This window comes from Xenopus laevis, chromosome 5S, assembly GCF_017654675.1.
Source record: "Xenopus laevis strain J_2021 chromosome 5S, Xenopus_laevis_v10.1, whole genome shotgun sequence".
Lineage (NCBI taxonomy): Eukaryota > Metazoa > Chordata > Amphibia > Anura > Pipidae > Xenopus > Xenopus laevis.
The window spans coordinates 72,963,552-72,976,740 of NC_054380.1; the positions used below are offsets into that span (position 1 = coordinate 72,963,552).

General features: G+C 36.3%; 1 protein-coding gene across 6 annotated transcripts in view; it reads right to left on the reverse strand.

Moving 5' to 3' along the window:
- The window catches only part of ankrd6.S (ankyrin repeat domain 6 S homeolog), a 77,087-nt gene that overhangs the window by 46,875 nt on the left and 17,023 nt on the right, over positions 1-13,189 (reverse strand). For all 6 annotated transcript variants that reach the window (XM_041564648.1, XM_041564649.1, XM_041564647.1 and 3 more), the window contains one exon: positions 1,528-1,793. In XM_041564648.1, coding sequence (XP_041420582.1) covers positions 1,528-1,647 — 120 coding nt within the window. In that variant the 5' untranslated portion in view covers positions 1,648-1,793. The remainder of the gene's footprint in view (positions 1-1,527; positions 1,794-13,189) is intronic.

Genomic DNA, 13,189 nt, shown 5'->3' on the forward strand with positions numbered 1-13,189 from the left:
GTTACCCTGTGACTAAGCAGTAACCAATCAGTGACTTGAGTGCGGGCACATGGGCCATAACTGTTGCTTTTGAATCTGAGCTGAATGCTAAGGATCAATTGCAAATTTACTGAACAGTTTTGATCCACGTGGTCCCCCTTCATTGGAATTGACCAAAAAATTACAAAACGTGAAACCATTTTGTATGAACACTTTTTTGAGGAGGGGTATTCCAACTCAAATTGCAGATTCTTGAGAAAGTACAAGGGACGGCAGGTCATAATCTTAAATTAAAATTGGCACAACGTGAGAGCTATTGGATCTGGTTTTTGCAGAAACAGACACCTCAGGGACTGAACGCAGAATTCAACCTAATATGTTATCTATAAATTTATGTTTTCATACCTCAGCTTATGTTTCTAATTTTTTTAATCTCTTTTTCAGATCCTTTGAGCTCCCCAGGAAAACCAATAAAACGTATTTTTTGTAGACAAGGGAAAGTTTTTTTTAACCTGGTTTAGTTTTTTTTTATCATTTTTGTGATCTGTTTAATGAATATTCAATGTATGTTTTTTAATTAGTTTTGTCTTTGTACAAATATAACTTTCACAGGTACTTTACGTAACTGACCTTTACATTTCCTTGGATATACCAGCTTTACGAATACCCTGGACATTGATAACTTGTGGACAATTACATTGGCTTTTGTGGACTATAGTGTTATGAATATTATGCTTATTTTTGGACTTGATGTCTTACATTCATGTAGGGGTGGAGTTATGTTTGAATCACATTTAAGGGGGTTGGTATGTATGTACAGAGCACCTGATGAAGGGGCACATCCTGAAATGTGTTTTGTTCGGCTGGACACATTAAACACAGGGATCACCCCAGTTCTGCAAAGTTCCTGTGTGCTGGAGTCTTTAGTTGCCATTTCCAGTGTTCATCAAGCGATTCTTTTGGTGCAAGGTCACTGCGCAAATTGACGCAAGTCACTAAGGGAATCCTGGGGTTTAAGTAGCACAGTGATCTTGTGTTCAACCATATAATTCATGCATTCTGGCCTTCACAGAGACAGAGCTTTACTTGTGAATCAATTTTTATTATGCACTATTGTCTACTTTTTAAAATTGTATAATCTACTACAGCAACTGATGTCAGGGACTAAAAAACAAATTGCTTACCATGCTTTTTAAAACAAACCATAAAACTGCATTTTTTTTGTATTCATTATTGGAAGCCTGCACAGCAACCAGTGACAAAGTTCTATAAGTGAGGATTAATGAAGGAAATGCTGTCACCAAAATCCATTAAAAACTTGCAATACCACATTCTCACATCTACTATTACATTTGTTCTAAATCTGCCAACGATAGACTTGCCCTGGTACTTGCCTGGTTTCACTTCCCAGAAAAGAGAAAGTATAATGACAGTTTGGGAATTCTTGCAGGCAAGTAAAGAAATGAAGCCATGGGCTCCGATTAGAATATCACACAATGGTTGGGAATCTATTTAACAGGATTCACATATAAAAAGTTTTTCTGTTACCTTGGTAACTGCTACCTTGGCACCTTTGTTGATAAGCTGCACCACATTATCCACTTGGCCTTTGTATGCAGCTACAAGGAGGCGTTCTGAAAGCACAGCGGCCACATCTTGCTGGCTCATGAATTAGTAGAGAAGTTCTCAGGGCAAGCTGGGGTCGGGTGTTTGTTCATTCATAAATACAGTTTCCAAAGCTGCAAAAAGCTTACAGGCTTGAGGGGATGGAACACATTCAGAGAAGCAGGCTCTATTTATGCCATCTTCTAATCCTAAGGAGGAACAAAAGGCAAGTGTAGGTAAAACAATAAATGCAGATATGTGCAGTTTCTGTGTGCAGGCACAACTGTAGTACCTAAGGCAAGCTTCCCTGCAACAGTTGCAAGTACCGGTATTAGGTTTTCAGATCTTCTGGTTTCACACTCCAATCATTGAGCCAAGATCTCGCTCTGTTTGCCTTTTATGCTGTGCTCATACAAGAGGGAAGAATTCACATGCAGATTTTGAAGGCAAAACAGTCCTACTGGGTTTAATTCATGCTTAAATTTTATTTTAGTAGATTTAATGTATGAAGGTCCAAATTACAGAAAGATTTGTCATCCGTAAAACCCCAAGTCCCAAGCATTATTGATAACAGGTCCCATACCTGTACTGCAAAATTAACTTAATATTTTATGCAATTTTATAAATTAACTTGCATGCTTTATTTGGGGTTATTTACTTGAATGCTATTATTAATATAGTTACAGAACCTAGTGTTGCATGCAAAAGTAGCAATAAGTAAAAACAGACATATACAGTACAAATAGAAAGGACATGAACATGTCTGCAATGCAGGGCCACCATCAGAGTGGCACAAGGGGTACTGTTGTATCGGGCCAGGGCCTAAAGAGGGGCCTGGCTGTGCTGCACTTTTCAAAATAGCCAGGCCCCCCTTGACAGTGCCAAAGCCGTGAAAAGACCCGAAGCCACAGAAGGAGCCAAAGTTTAAGTCCTGAAGCAGTGAAAGGAGCCGATGTTGAAGTCCTGAAGCCACGAGTTAAGTTCTACTGAACACCAATGTGTTTTTTTTATTCTATTAAGCCCCTAGCCACCAATGTATTGTTTTTAAAATATTCTCTGGGACCCCAATGTTTCTTTTTAACTTGAAAGGGGGGACATGGCACCTATGTTTTTTAAAAAACTTTTATGGGGGCCCTGGCACCAATTTTTTTTAACTTATAGGGGGGCCCTGACCATTAATGGCTTTTATAAATGGGTGGGGCTGGGTTGGGTGGCCCCCAGAAAATTTTGTTGTATGGGGGCCCGTGATTTCTAATGGAGGCCTGCTGAAATGTCAACTATCATGGAACTATTGCATCATGTATACTAGTTATACCCAACAGACAATCATCTGCTGCCTACATGATTTTATAAAGTTCTCAGAAATGTTTTTATACACAAATTGTAAATTGCCAAAGGGTCGGACTGGGGGTCCTGGGCCCACCGAAAACTTTTTTTTGTCCAATCTGTTCGGGAGAGGGGACTGGCCCGGCGGGGGCCCATTAAGGGTCGGGCCCACCGGGTATTTTCCCGGCATCCCGCCGGGCCAGTCCGACACTGCATTTCCACGTTCAATTACACTCAGTACAATTATATTCCATTCAGTGACTGCTAAAACTACACTATAAGGGACTCATTGAAGAACAATCAATCGTCTGGGCTGGTTAAACAGTGAGAAATGAAAAAAAATTAAAAAAAAGAGAAATCGAGAACAAGTTCCCAAACTTGCTTGAAATTTCAGATACCGAATGCTTTCTTAGTGTGGAATTTCTTCTTTTAAATTATGTCGTGCTCACTGTACTATCACCTGTCTGTGCCAAAATGAGTATAGCCTAATAGAAAATACACATATGCATTACTTCCCAGCACAGGGAAATGCAGTAAGAAACGCTCTTCTGTATGAGCCCTAATTGGTGTCACTGCACACTAATTTTGTTTTTGCACTTGCCTTATAATTGAAAATAGGATACAAAAGAACATTAGGTGATATTAGTTTTATTCAAAGCAATTGTATTGCACCAACATGTTATATAGCATGCTCATTTTTAAATGGTAATAAGTATATATTAGTATCTCATATTATAACTGTATAAAAAAACTGTTTCTGCTACTTATTAAAGCCTTTGATATACACGTGTCACTAAACTTTCTCTATTAAATAAGTAATTGGCATTTGTCTTTATGAAGTGTTTCTCTTCTCATCTTAACTGTTAGAAACCAATTCCTTATTCTAGTGCAAAGCCAAGTCCCCAACAGCTGTGTCCCTTTTGTTTTAAAGTAAAGATTTGTTTCCATGCCCTGCCTATCATTCTATGTCCTGTCCATTTCTAAAGAAGTATTTTCCTTTTGGCAGCTTTTAGTGATCCAGTTACATACAAATTTGGAATTAATCATATGAGCCAGCTACAAATTGGCTGCAACACCTTTTAAACAGTACAAAAAGAAAGCAATGTATAGCTGGCAATTTGTTAATTTCAAGCAGGTAATGCCCATGATTTTTTGTTACTTGGGCAATGGTGCCAAATCATACTCTGTCCCTTGTCTCTTATGCTAATAACTTGAAAGCACTTCTTGTCGTTTGAAAATGCAAAATTTGCCTGACTAGAGCTTGCACTCTTGTCCTAACACCTGATAGGTGGAACCAAGAGCATGACAAGACTCATGTACAGAGAGTTGAAAAGGATGCATGATGAGTTTTCTCTGAGGACAACACAGACTTTTGCTTTTACAAACCACTCACCCTCCTTTGGTATGGAAAGCAGAAAAATAAGTCAAGTTTTCACCAGTCATTCTACTACAAAGCATCTTGCTTTTATAAACTAAAGTTGTGTTTCTAAAGCAAATACACCAGTTTTACCAGTGCAGCACAACAGTACATTATCTTTTTATTACTTTAGGACACATATACTGTACATTAGGGCTAAATTAATGGAGTGTGAAATAAAAGGAACTCCATATGAGCAGCTAGTCCAGTGTTATAACAAACAAGGGAAAGTTGTGCTCCCTTGCTTAGGTTTTTTCCACTTTTTCCTTTCCCGCCTCTAATTTGCATATGCAAAGTAGGGTTCGGATTCGGTTCGGTATTCGGCCGAATCTTCCAAGATGGATTCGGGGATTCGGCCGAATCCAAAATAGTGGATTCGGTGCATCCCTAGTTTGAATAAAACAAGATATTGTTCTTCAATTTTAGCTTTTTCTTCGGCTTCTTCTTGTTCTTAGCATATTCTAAACAATATTCTAAACAATGCTCCTCCAGATTTGCATCACCCAATCTCTTCACATCACTTCGTCCTAAAGCGGAGCAGGTTGCTTGTGCTTTTGTGATGGCCTTCCATCTTTATAGGGCAGAACTCGAACACCCCAATTTTTCCATTGACTTTAACAGGGAAGATTTTTTTTACACAGAGTGACAACATTTCAAGTTTAGAAAAGCAGGCAGAGCCAACAGCCAATCAGATTTCACCTATGACTTTAATTGGTTTAACTTTAAATTGGTTTCAGTCATAATATTTATTTAATATATTAATAACAGGGTCCCCAAACTTTGCTCTAATTTAGTCCCGGGGTCAAGGTTAGAAAAAGTGGGTGGAGCCATCAACAGTCAATCAGATTTTCCTATTAACTTTCAATGGGTAAATTGAACCTGCTGCCATTCTCATAGTATTAACGCCAGGATCCACAAACACTTCACAGTTGGTCACTAGGGGACTGCAGTTTTAGGTTAGAAAAAAGTACTGCAGCCAAGAGCTGTTGTCTACTCATGCATTGTAGGCTACTGTTTGACCAACATTTAATTTTTGGGCTTTAACATGTGCAAAAACCGACTTGCAGTATTTAATTTAAATCCAGAAAACATCATATTTTCCATAGCACTACAGCAGAGACACGAACCGTCAATCAGATGTCACTCATTGACTTTCAGTGGCGAAATTTTAATTTCTGCCATTCTGACACTATTAAAACCAGGGTCCCAAAAATATTCTATACTATTACTATAGTATAAGGTTAAGAAAAACTGGGTGGAGCCAACAACAGCCAATCAGATTTAATTCAATTACTTCACTTTTTTTAAAACAACATGAAGTTTGTTCTTAAACTTCCCTTGATTTATTAACTGCTCACTTTTAAATGAACTTTAAGTATATATGATGTAAATGTTATACATTTTTTTTCAGCAGTTCTCCAGCTTGGAATATCACCAACTTTCTGGTTTTCAATTTACCCTAGCAACCAGGCAGTAGTTTAAATGTCAGGCTGGAATATTAATAGGAGAGGTCCTGCATAGGAACAAAGTAATATGTATAAGCAAAAGCAATACAACTGTAGACTCTAAGGGGCAAATTTACTTCCCTCCGAAGTTGTGCCAGCGTTGGCTTCGCCGCACTTCGCCAATCAAAGTTTCGCCAGGGCGCTGCTAATTCACTAAAATCCGAAGTTGCGCTCTGGGAGGCGAAAGGTAGCGAAGTTGCACTAGCGTTAATTGGTCAAGCAAAGCGAAGTTACGCTAGCGATGCCTAATTTCCATACGGCGCAAGTTAAAGTACAATGGACGTATATGCTGCAGCAAATACTTTACACTACACAAGCCTGGGAAAGCTTTATAAAATAAAATAGAGTTGTTATTTTGCCCTATACATGTGCCCACTGTATAGTTTAGGTGCCATATGTTAGGAAATGTAGGGGGGAAGGAGGGTACCCACAAAAAAGTTTACGATCTTTTTCAGCCTATCACCCTTAAGACGCCAGCGTTTTTTGGGACTTAGAAAAAATTTCAACTTTTTTTGAAGCAAGCCCTATCTTCTCTATTGCACTTCGCCTGGTCTGAGGTGGTGAAGGCAAGTCTGGCGCAAGAGGTAACGTTCAGTAAAATGTGCAAATTAGTGAATTAGCGTAGTCTGGCCTGGCATAAAGGTGCGAAGTAGCGATAGAGTAGGTCCACTTCGCTAACTAATTTACGCCAGTGCCCGTTAGTAAATCGGCGAAGTAACGAAATAACGTCCCGCTGGCAAATTTTCGATAGCGTTAGCCACTTTGTCCTTTAGTAAATTTGCCCCTAAGGGTGAAAATATTTGTCGCCCATGGACTTCAATGCATTTCTGTAAATTTTTGCCATTTCCCGAATTTTTGGCAAATTGAAATGGGTGAGATTGCCCATCGCTAATGGTCAGTTCTAAGCTAAATAACTAAGAAACCAAAAATAATAAAAAAAGAGAGACAATTCCTGTATCATACAGGTCAGGGTGCGCAGAGATTATTTATTGATGTGTTCTTCAATTCTAGTAAACCTTATATAGCAGGGCTAATAAAACTAATGGCACCCAACACATTGTTCGACAAAAGAAAAAAGCCAACACCACAAACCGCCTCCATTGACCATAATTAAACCACCTGACATTGCTAGTTTGGGTGATTATTGACCTGAAACTCTCTATGCATGTTATCAGAATAAAAACAGCCTGTACCAGTTGTGCCAAGGGTTTGTATTAAATCAAGTAGATGGCATGGTCTGTTTCAGATTTAAATTAAAGTTTGTACTAGGTTGCTATCTTAGGTCAGTGACATATATAATACAGATAAAAATCAAAATTGCTCAGTTTTCTAGAAACATATTCCTATTCCCTACACATTTATATGCATGACATATCTTTTGGCCAGGGTTCCTTAAGGCTTGGAATTCTGCATCAAGACCCACAATTCCATGTTGGATTAATAACTTAAGGGGAGTTTGCCGTACCTTACCTTTATTTTAAAAACTCTACTAGGAATTGCCCTGACCTCCAAAGCTTTTGCCAGTGATGACAACATTGCCCAGTATTTGCTACATCTATCAGAACTATAACATTAACAGATAAATTAGGTTAATTAGTAATAGAAAAAGATGTCCTATTCTGTACAACGTGGATCCCAAACCTTTTTTACCCGTGAGCCACATTTTATTGTAAAAAGAGCTTGGGAGCAACACAAGCATGAAAAAAGTTCCAGGGGGGTGGCACATAAGGGCTATTGGCTATTTGGTAGCCCCTATGTGTACTGGAAATCTCAAGAGGCTGTGTTTGGCACCAGATCTGAATTTTATGCAACCAAAATTTGCCTCTTAGCCAGGAATAATCAAAAATAATTTCCCTTATTAAGGCCACTGGGAGCAACATCCAAGGGGTTGGAGAGCAGCATGTTGCTCAAGAGCTACTAGTTGGGGATCACTGTTGTAGATGAAATGATGAGTTCTTAAAGGGGTAATAGTTCTTTTCCATGTATATTGAATTACTTCATTCAATAAAATTTCATATTACTGCATCTAATTAGATTTAACTATGATTAATTACATTTTTAAAGATTACATTTCAATACAGAAATATTTATCTTTCATTTGTCAAAGTGCTGTTTTGGCATTTTAGTTATCTTCTTGGTAATCTGCTCAGAGGCCTATGAAAAAAGAAGAGAACAGCAATTCTAGGGTCAATTATAAATCCTTTTGCTCACAGCTATAAAGGTACTGCATAGCCTGCTGACATAGCCAGTTTGGAAATGTTAATATATCATTTAGTGACAAACTAGAAACACTAAAATGAATACTTGCCTTCAGTTCGCAGTCTCAACATTTAAACCAGTGGATAAATACAGTGCAGAAAATGTGATTGTTAAAGGAAAACTATACCCCCTGAACAATGTAGGTCTCTATAGAAATATATTGCATAAAACAGCTCATATGTAAACCCTGCATTTTCATAACAATAGGCTTTTTTAGTAGTATGTGCCATTGGGTAATCATAAATAGAGAACTGACATAAGGGCCGCCCCTGAGATACCAGGATTTAGGGTGCACACAAACAAACCATACATGTTAGATCACATGAGCCAATTAACAGACAGAGTTTTGTCTTTTGCTTTCACACTTCTTCCAGTTAGATTTAGAGCCATAGTATTTCTGGTCAGGTGATCTCTGAGGCAGCACAGAGACAATCATGAAATGGTGGTTCAAGGCCAGAGGTGTAAAAGGGCAATATTTACTTAAATATATATACCAGTTTGGTAAGATTCTTTAATATTCCACTTTTTTATTTGATAAAGTATTTGTTGCTTATTTATTACTTTTTCGGGTATAGTTTTGCTTTGATAAAACATGCCTGTAAGGCAAGGCTTCCAAAAAGAGGCCAGTTGCTCCCAAATTATTTGTATGTCCCCCTGCCGTCCAAAGGCAAATGTGCAGAGCAAGCTGCAACAGTGGTCAGGCACCTCTTGCCTAGAAATCATGGAATGTAAGGCAAGCCCCTTTAAAGGGGCTATTCACTTTACAAAACTTTTTTTTTTAGTGCAGGTGTTTTCAGATAGCACACCAGGTATGATGATACTTTCCTACTGCTTTTTCTTTTTAATTTTTAACCATTTTTCTAAAATTTAAGTTTAAAGGAGACATATTGTACAGAGAGTGCTAAAATCTCTAAAGACTCCCTTTTTACATTGAACCCCACTTGAAATGTTCTAATACATATAAAATTGCTCCTAATCATCTACATACCATATTTTACTTTTTACAAAATGTTGTTTAAGGTAGTGGTTCGCCTTCAAGTTAAAATTTAATATAATATAAAATTGCTAATTCTATGCAACTTTTCAAATGGCCTTAATTTTTCTTTTTTTATAGTTTATGCATTATTTGACTTCTTCTGACTCTTTAAAGCTTTCAAAAAGGGGTTCACTGACCCAATCTAAAAACAAATATTCTTTTAGGCTACAAATGTATTTGCTACTTTTCATTACTCATCTTTCTATTCAGGTCCTCTCCTATTATATTGCAAATTCAAATTATTCAAATTAATGTATGGTTGCATTCTGATGTATTTTTTATTGCTGCAAGAGCTAGAGAATGTAGCCTAGTGTCAATACACTTTAATGTACAAGATTTAACTTATATACAAAATAAATCAGCTTGTTGGTTGCCGCCAGGCTTTGTGGATATATAGCACATAGCACTTAAGCTCTTTGTCCTGATACAATTTCTGTTTATATTTATTATGTGCTTTGTCTTCCTCATGTATACTGAATATATATATATATATATATATATATATATATATATATATATATCCATCCAAGTCCAAAAGGTACATTCCGTAAACCACAGTAACACCTGGGTGCTCATCTTGAAGGGTATAGATATCTGTGCAAAAAAGCGGCACTCCTGAGAGTGCTGCTTTTTTGCACAGATGTATATATATATATATATATATATATATATATATATATATATATATATATATATATTTATTGTACTTTTATGCACTGTACATCGCTGCGACTCTTTAACAGGGCTCTACAAATAAAGTTATACATACATACATACATACAAACAATAATGGGTAGACAAATTTAGAATTTAATATACGAAAAGGAAACAAACAGAAGAGCAATTGAACGTTTAATTATAGATGTAATTGTGTTCAAAGTAAGTAGTAGAAATTTTCATATTTCTGGTTTAAAGGAATTTTAAAAAACCAAACTCCTTAAAAGTCTCTATGTAACTTTTTGTTAGGAAACATGTATAAGCGGTATTTTGGATTTTGACCAATTGCTCCTTTTTCCTGGCTAAATACCAAGAAAGTGTGCTTTTTCCAAACATTTTATTTCCTTTAAGTCAATGGAAACTTTTAACCTTTTTTAACTGTAAGGCATGGAAAAGAGAATAATGAAGCTTACTTGATTTTGTCCTGAATTTGGGTTACTGCTCTAAAAATAATGTTACAAAAATGTTATATTGTGCAGCTGAATATGTCACAAAACCTGTTAAAGAAATTCCACTGTTCTACTGACTCAGTATTGAATAGCATGTAGAATTTCAGAGGGAGCTTTCTGCTATATTTTGTGTTGATAATAGCATAATACACCATGGGTCATTTATATAATAATGGTCAATTACAAACACACTCAACGAAAAAGTTAGAGAAAGACATTAACCCCTAGTGCAACTACATGGAAGTGCAAGGATTAATGCCAAAATTAGTGCATGTATTAGTTGCCAAAAAGAAGGGTGTGGGAAATATATCTGAAATTCCTTTTTGTATGGTTTCCGACTTTACTGAGAATAATTAGGAACACTTTGGGTTGAACTCAAAGACTTGCAATGTACAAAAATCAGCCAGAAAGCAAAAGTAAGCTGGAACAGATTTCTTCTTGGCTCTATATTAGGCAAACTAGATTTGGTAACTAAAAAACTACATAGACTACATATACGTGAAATTTTTTAATTCATTATGATTTGTATATTTATGGAAAAAAAAATCTACTTGCAGCAAGTACAGTATATGACTGCATGAATCCCACTTTCTGAGCATTAGGACTGAATACTGACGGCATACCTCCAGAGTCAGGGATATTACTTGAGCCTCATGTAAGGAACAACTTGGAATTGATATATAATAATCCTTGTCTTTTATTATGTAAATTGACAGATTTTAATGTAAGTCACTGTTTTGTTGATTTTAATCTTATTGTCTATTTTAAAAATACCAATAAACATAATTGGAAAATAAAAGGAACAACTTGGTTTCATTGAAAGCATGCTACAAGGGTAACCAAGCATGAAGCAAGTATCATTGCCCTAGCCTGGCCTAGCATCTTAGGAAGATTGGAAAATTGAAAGTGGATACAAACAGTAAAGCCTCTATGTCAAATGCATTGCTCCAACAAGAACACAGAGACACCATGGTGTGTATACTGTCTTCAAGCCAGTGTTTTGGCATGCATTCCACAAAACGTTCCATGGCAGCATCCTTTAAATGACAAATAATAGCATTTGGCATTCAGCAGTGTGATGTTAGGATCTTGTCTGATTGCTGGCTCATAAAAATACAATGTTCACAACAAATAGTTATTGTGGTGATGTTGCAATTTGGAACTCAACAGGAATTGTTCCAAATGATGAGAACACTGTCGGAATGGTGTTCAGCATTATATGGCCATGTAGTGCAATACCATGTGTGTGTGTATATATAACAAACAAGTTGACTATAGTAGTAGTTGTAGTAGTAGTATACATACATATATATATATATATATATATATATATATATATATATATATATATATATATATATATATATATATATATATATATACATGTATACTGTTCTAAATATTTTGGAACTATGAATAAAGGGCCAATAAACAAGTGTTTTTGCACACATCTGTAACCTTGTTATGTGCTAAGAGGGGTCCTGACCAAATATGTCACCTTAAATGGGACTTGAACGGGAAAGGCTGAAAACCACTGGTGTGGGGCAAGCTAACAGAATCAGAGTTGATTCACTGATCTCTTTATGTGTTTGACCAAATATGTGTGGGTGAAATGTGAGTGTCAGAAAATGTAATTGAACTGAAATGCGGAGTTGTTGCATTCTTTATATGCTAGCTTTCTTATTTATTAAAACATTTACTTTTTTTTGCTGAATGGACTACATTCATTCTCACTCCAGAATAAATTGGACACTACAGGGCTCCTTTCATTAATCTGTGCTGTTTCTGATAATTCATTATATTTATGTGTATTAGACCAGACCACTATTCTAAGCAAAATGACAGAATGATACTATAACGCAGGAATTTGCAAAACCAAGTGTATAATATTGCATAAAAAAGCAAATGTAATACTGAGCAATTTCTCATTGCACATTTTCAATGATTATTTCATATGATTATTGGGAATCATGGGGACTGCCCAAAACAGAACAGGAATCGATTTTTGTATCCCAAAAGGGGATGTAAACCCAAATATAAAGTTGTACTTAATAAAAGAACATTTAATTATAAGCATTTATTGTAAAATATCAATGTATTTAAAATTAATGTATTTATTATTAAAAACACTATCTTTCAGTACTTTCCAATTGCCAGAACTAATGGTTCTTACAACATGTACTACTGAACAGTGGTCCTGGTCACCTTTCATAGAAAAAAAATGTCCCCCACTGGAGGTGTGGGCTAATAGAGCTAAACTCATGTTGGGTGAAAGCTGCAAAGTGTCACAAGAAAAAGGCAAATAATTTAAAACACTATACAAAAAAATTAAAAGACCAAATGAATAATTGCTAAGAATTGGCCATTCTATAACATACTAAAGTTAATGTGAATGTGAACTACCCCTTTAAGTCAGGACTAGGGTTGCCACCTTTTCTGTAAAAAAAAATACCGACCTTCCTATATATTTATCTTTTTTCCCTATTAATAACATTGGAATCAACCATCATTTTTACTGGCCAGGCCTGTAAAATACCGGCCAGGTGGCAACCCTAGTCAGGACTGGAAACCAAGTAAGATTTTCCAACCCAAGGGCAGAAGTAATCAATTACGGAAACCATGAGCAAGCCTTGATCTCATTTGCGGTTTCAAGGCAGCCTAAAGATACACAGGCTTAAAGAGACTTCAAGCATGAATATGCTAAATAAACGTTCTTTATGCTATTCATGCAAAGTTTTGGTGGGAAATTTACTTCTTCCAGTATACTTTCCATTAGGCATTGAGAAGACACCTGCTTTTGCATGTCTAAATAATTTTCCACATAATCATTATTGATATCATGTTTTTATAAGGTCACATTATTCTTTGCTTATAATTGCCCAGGAACACTTACAGT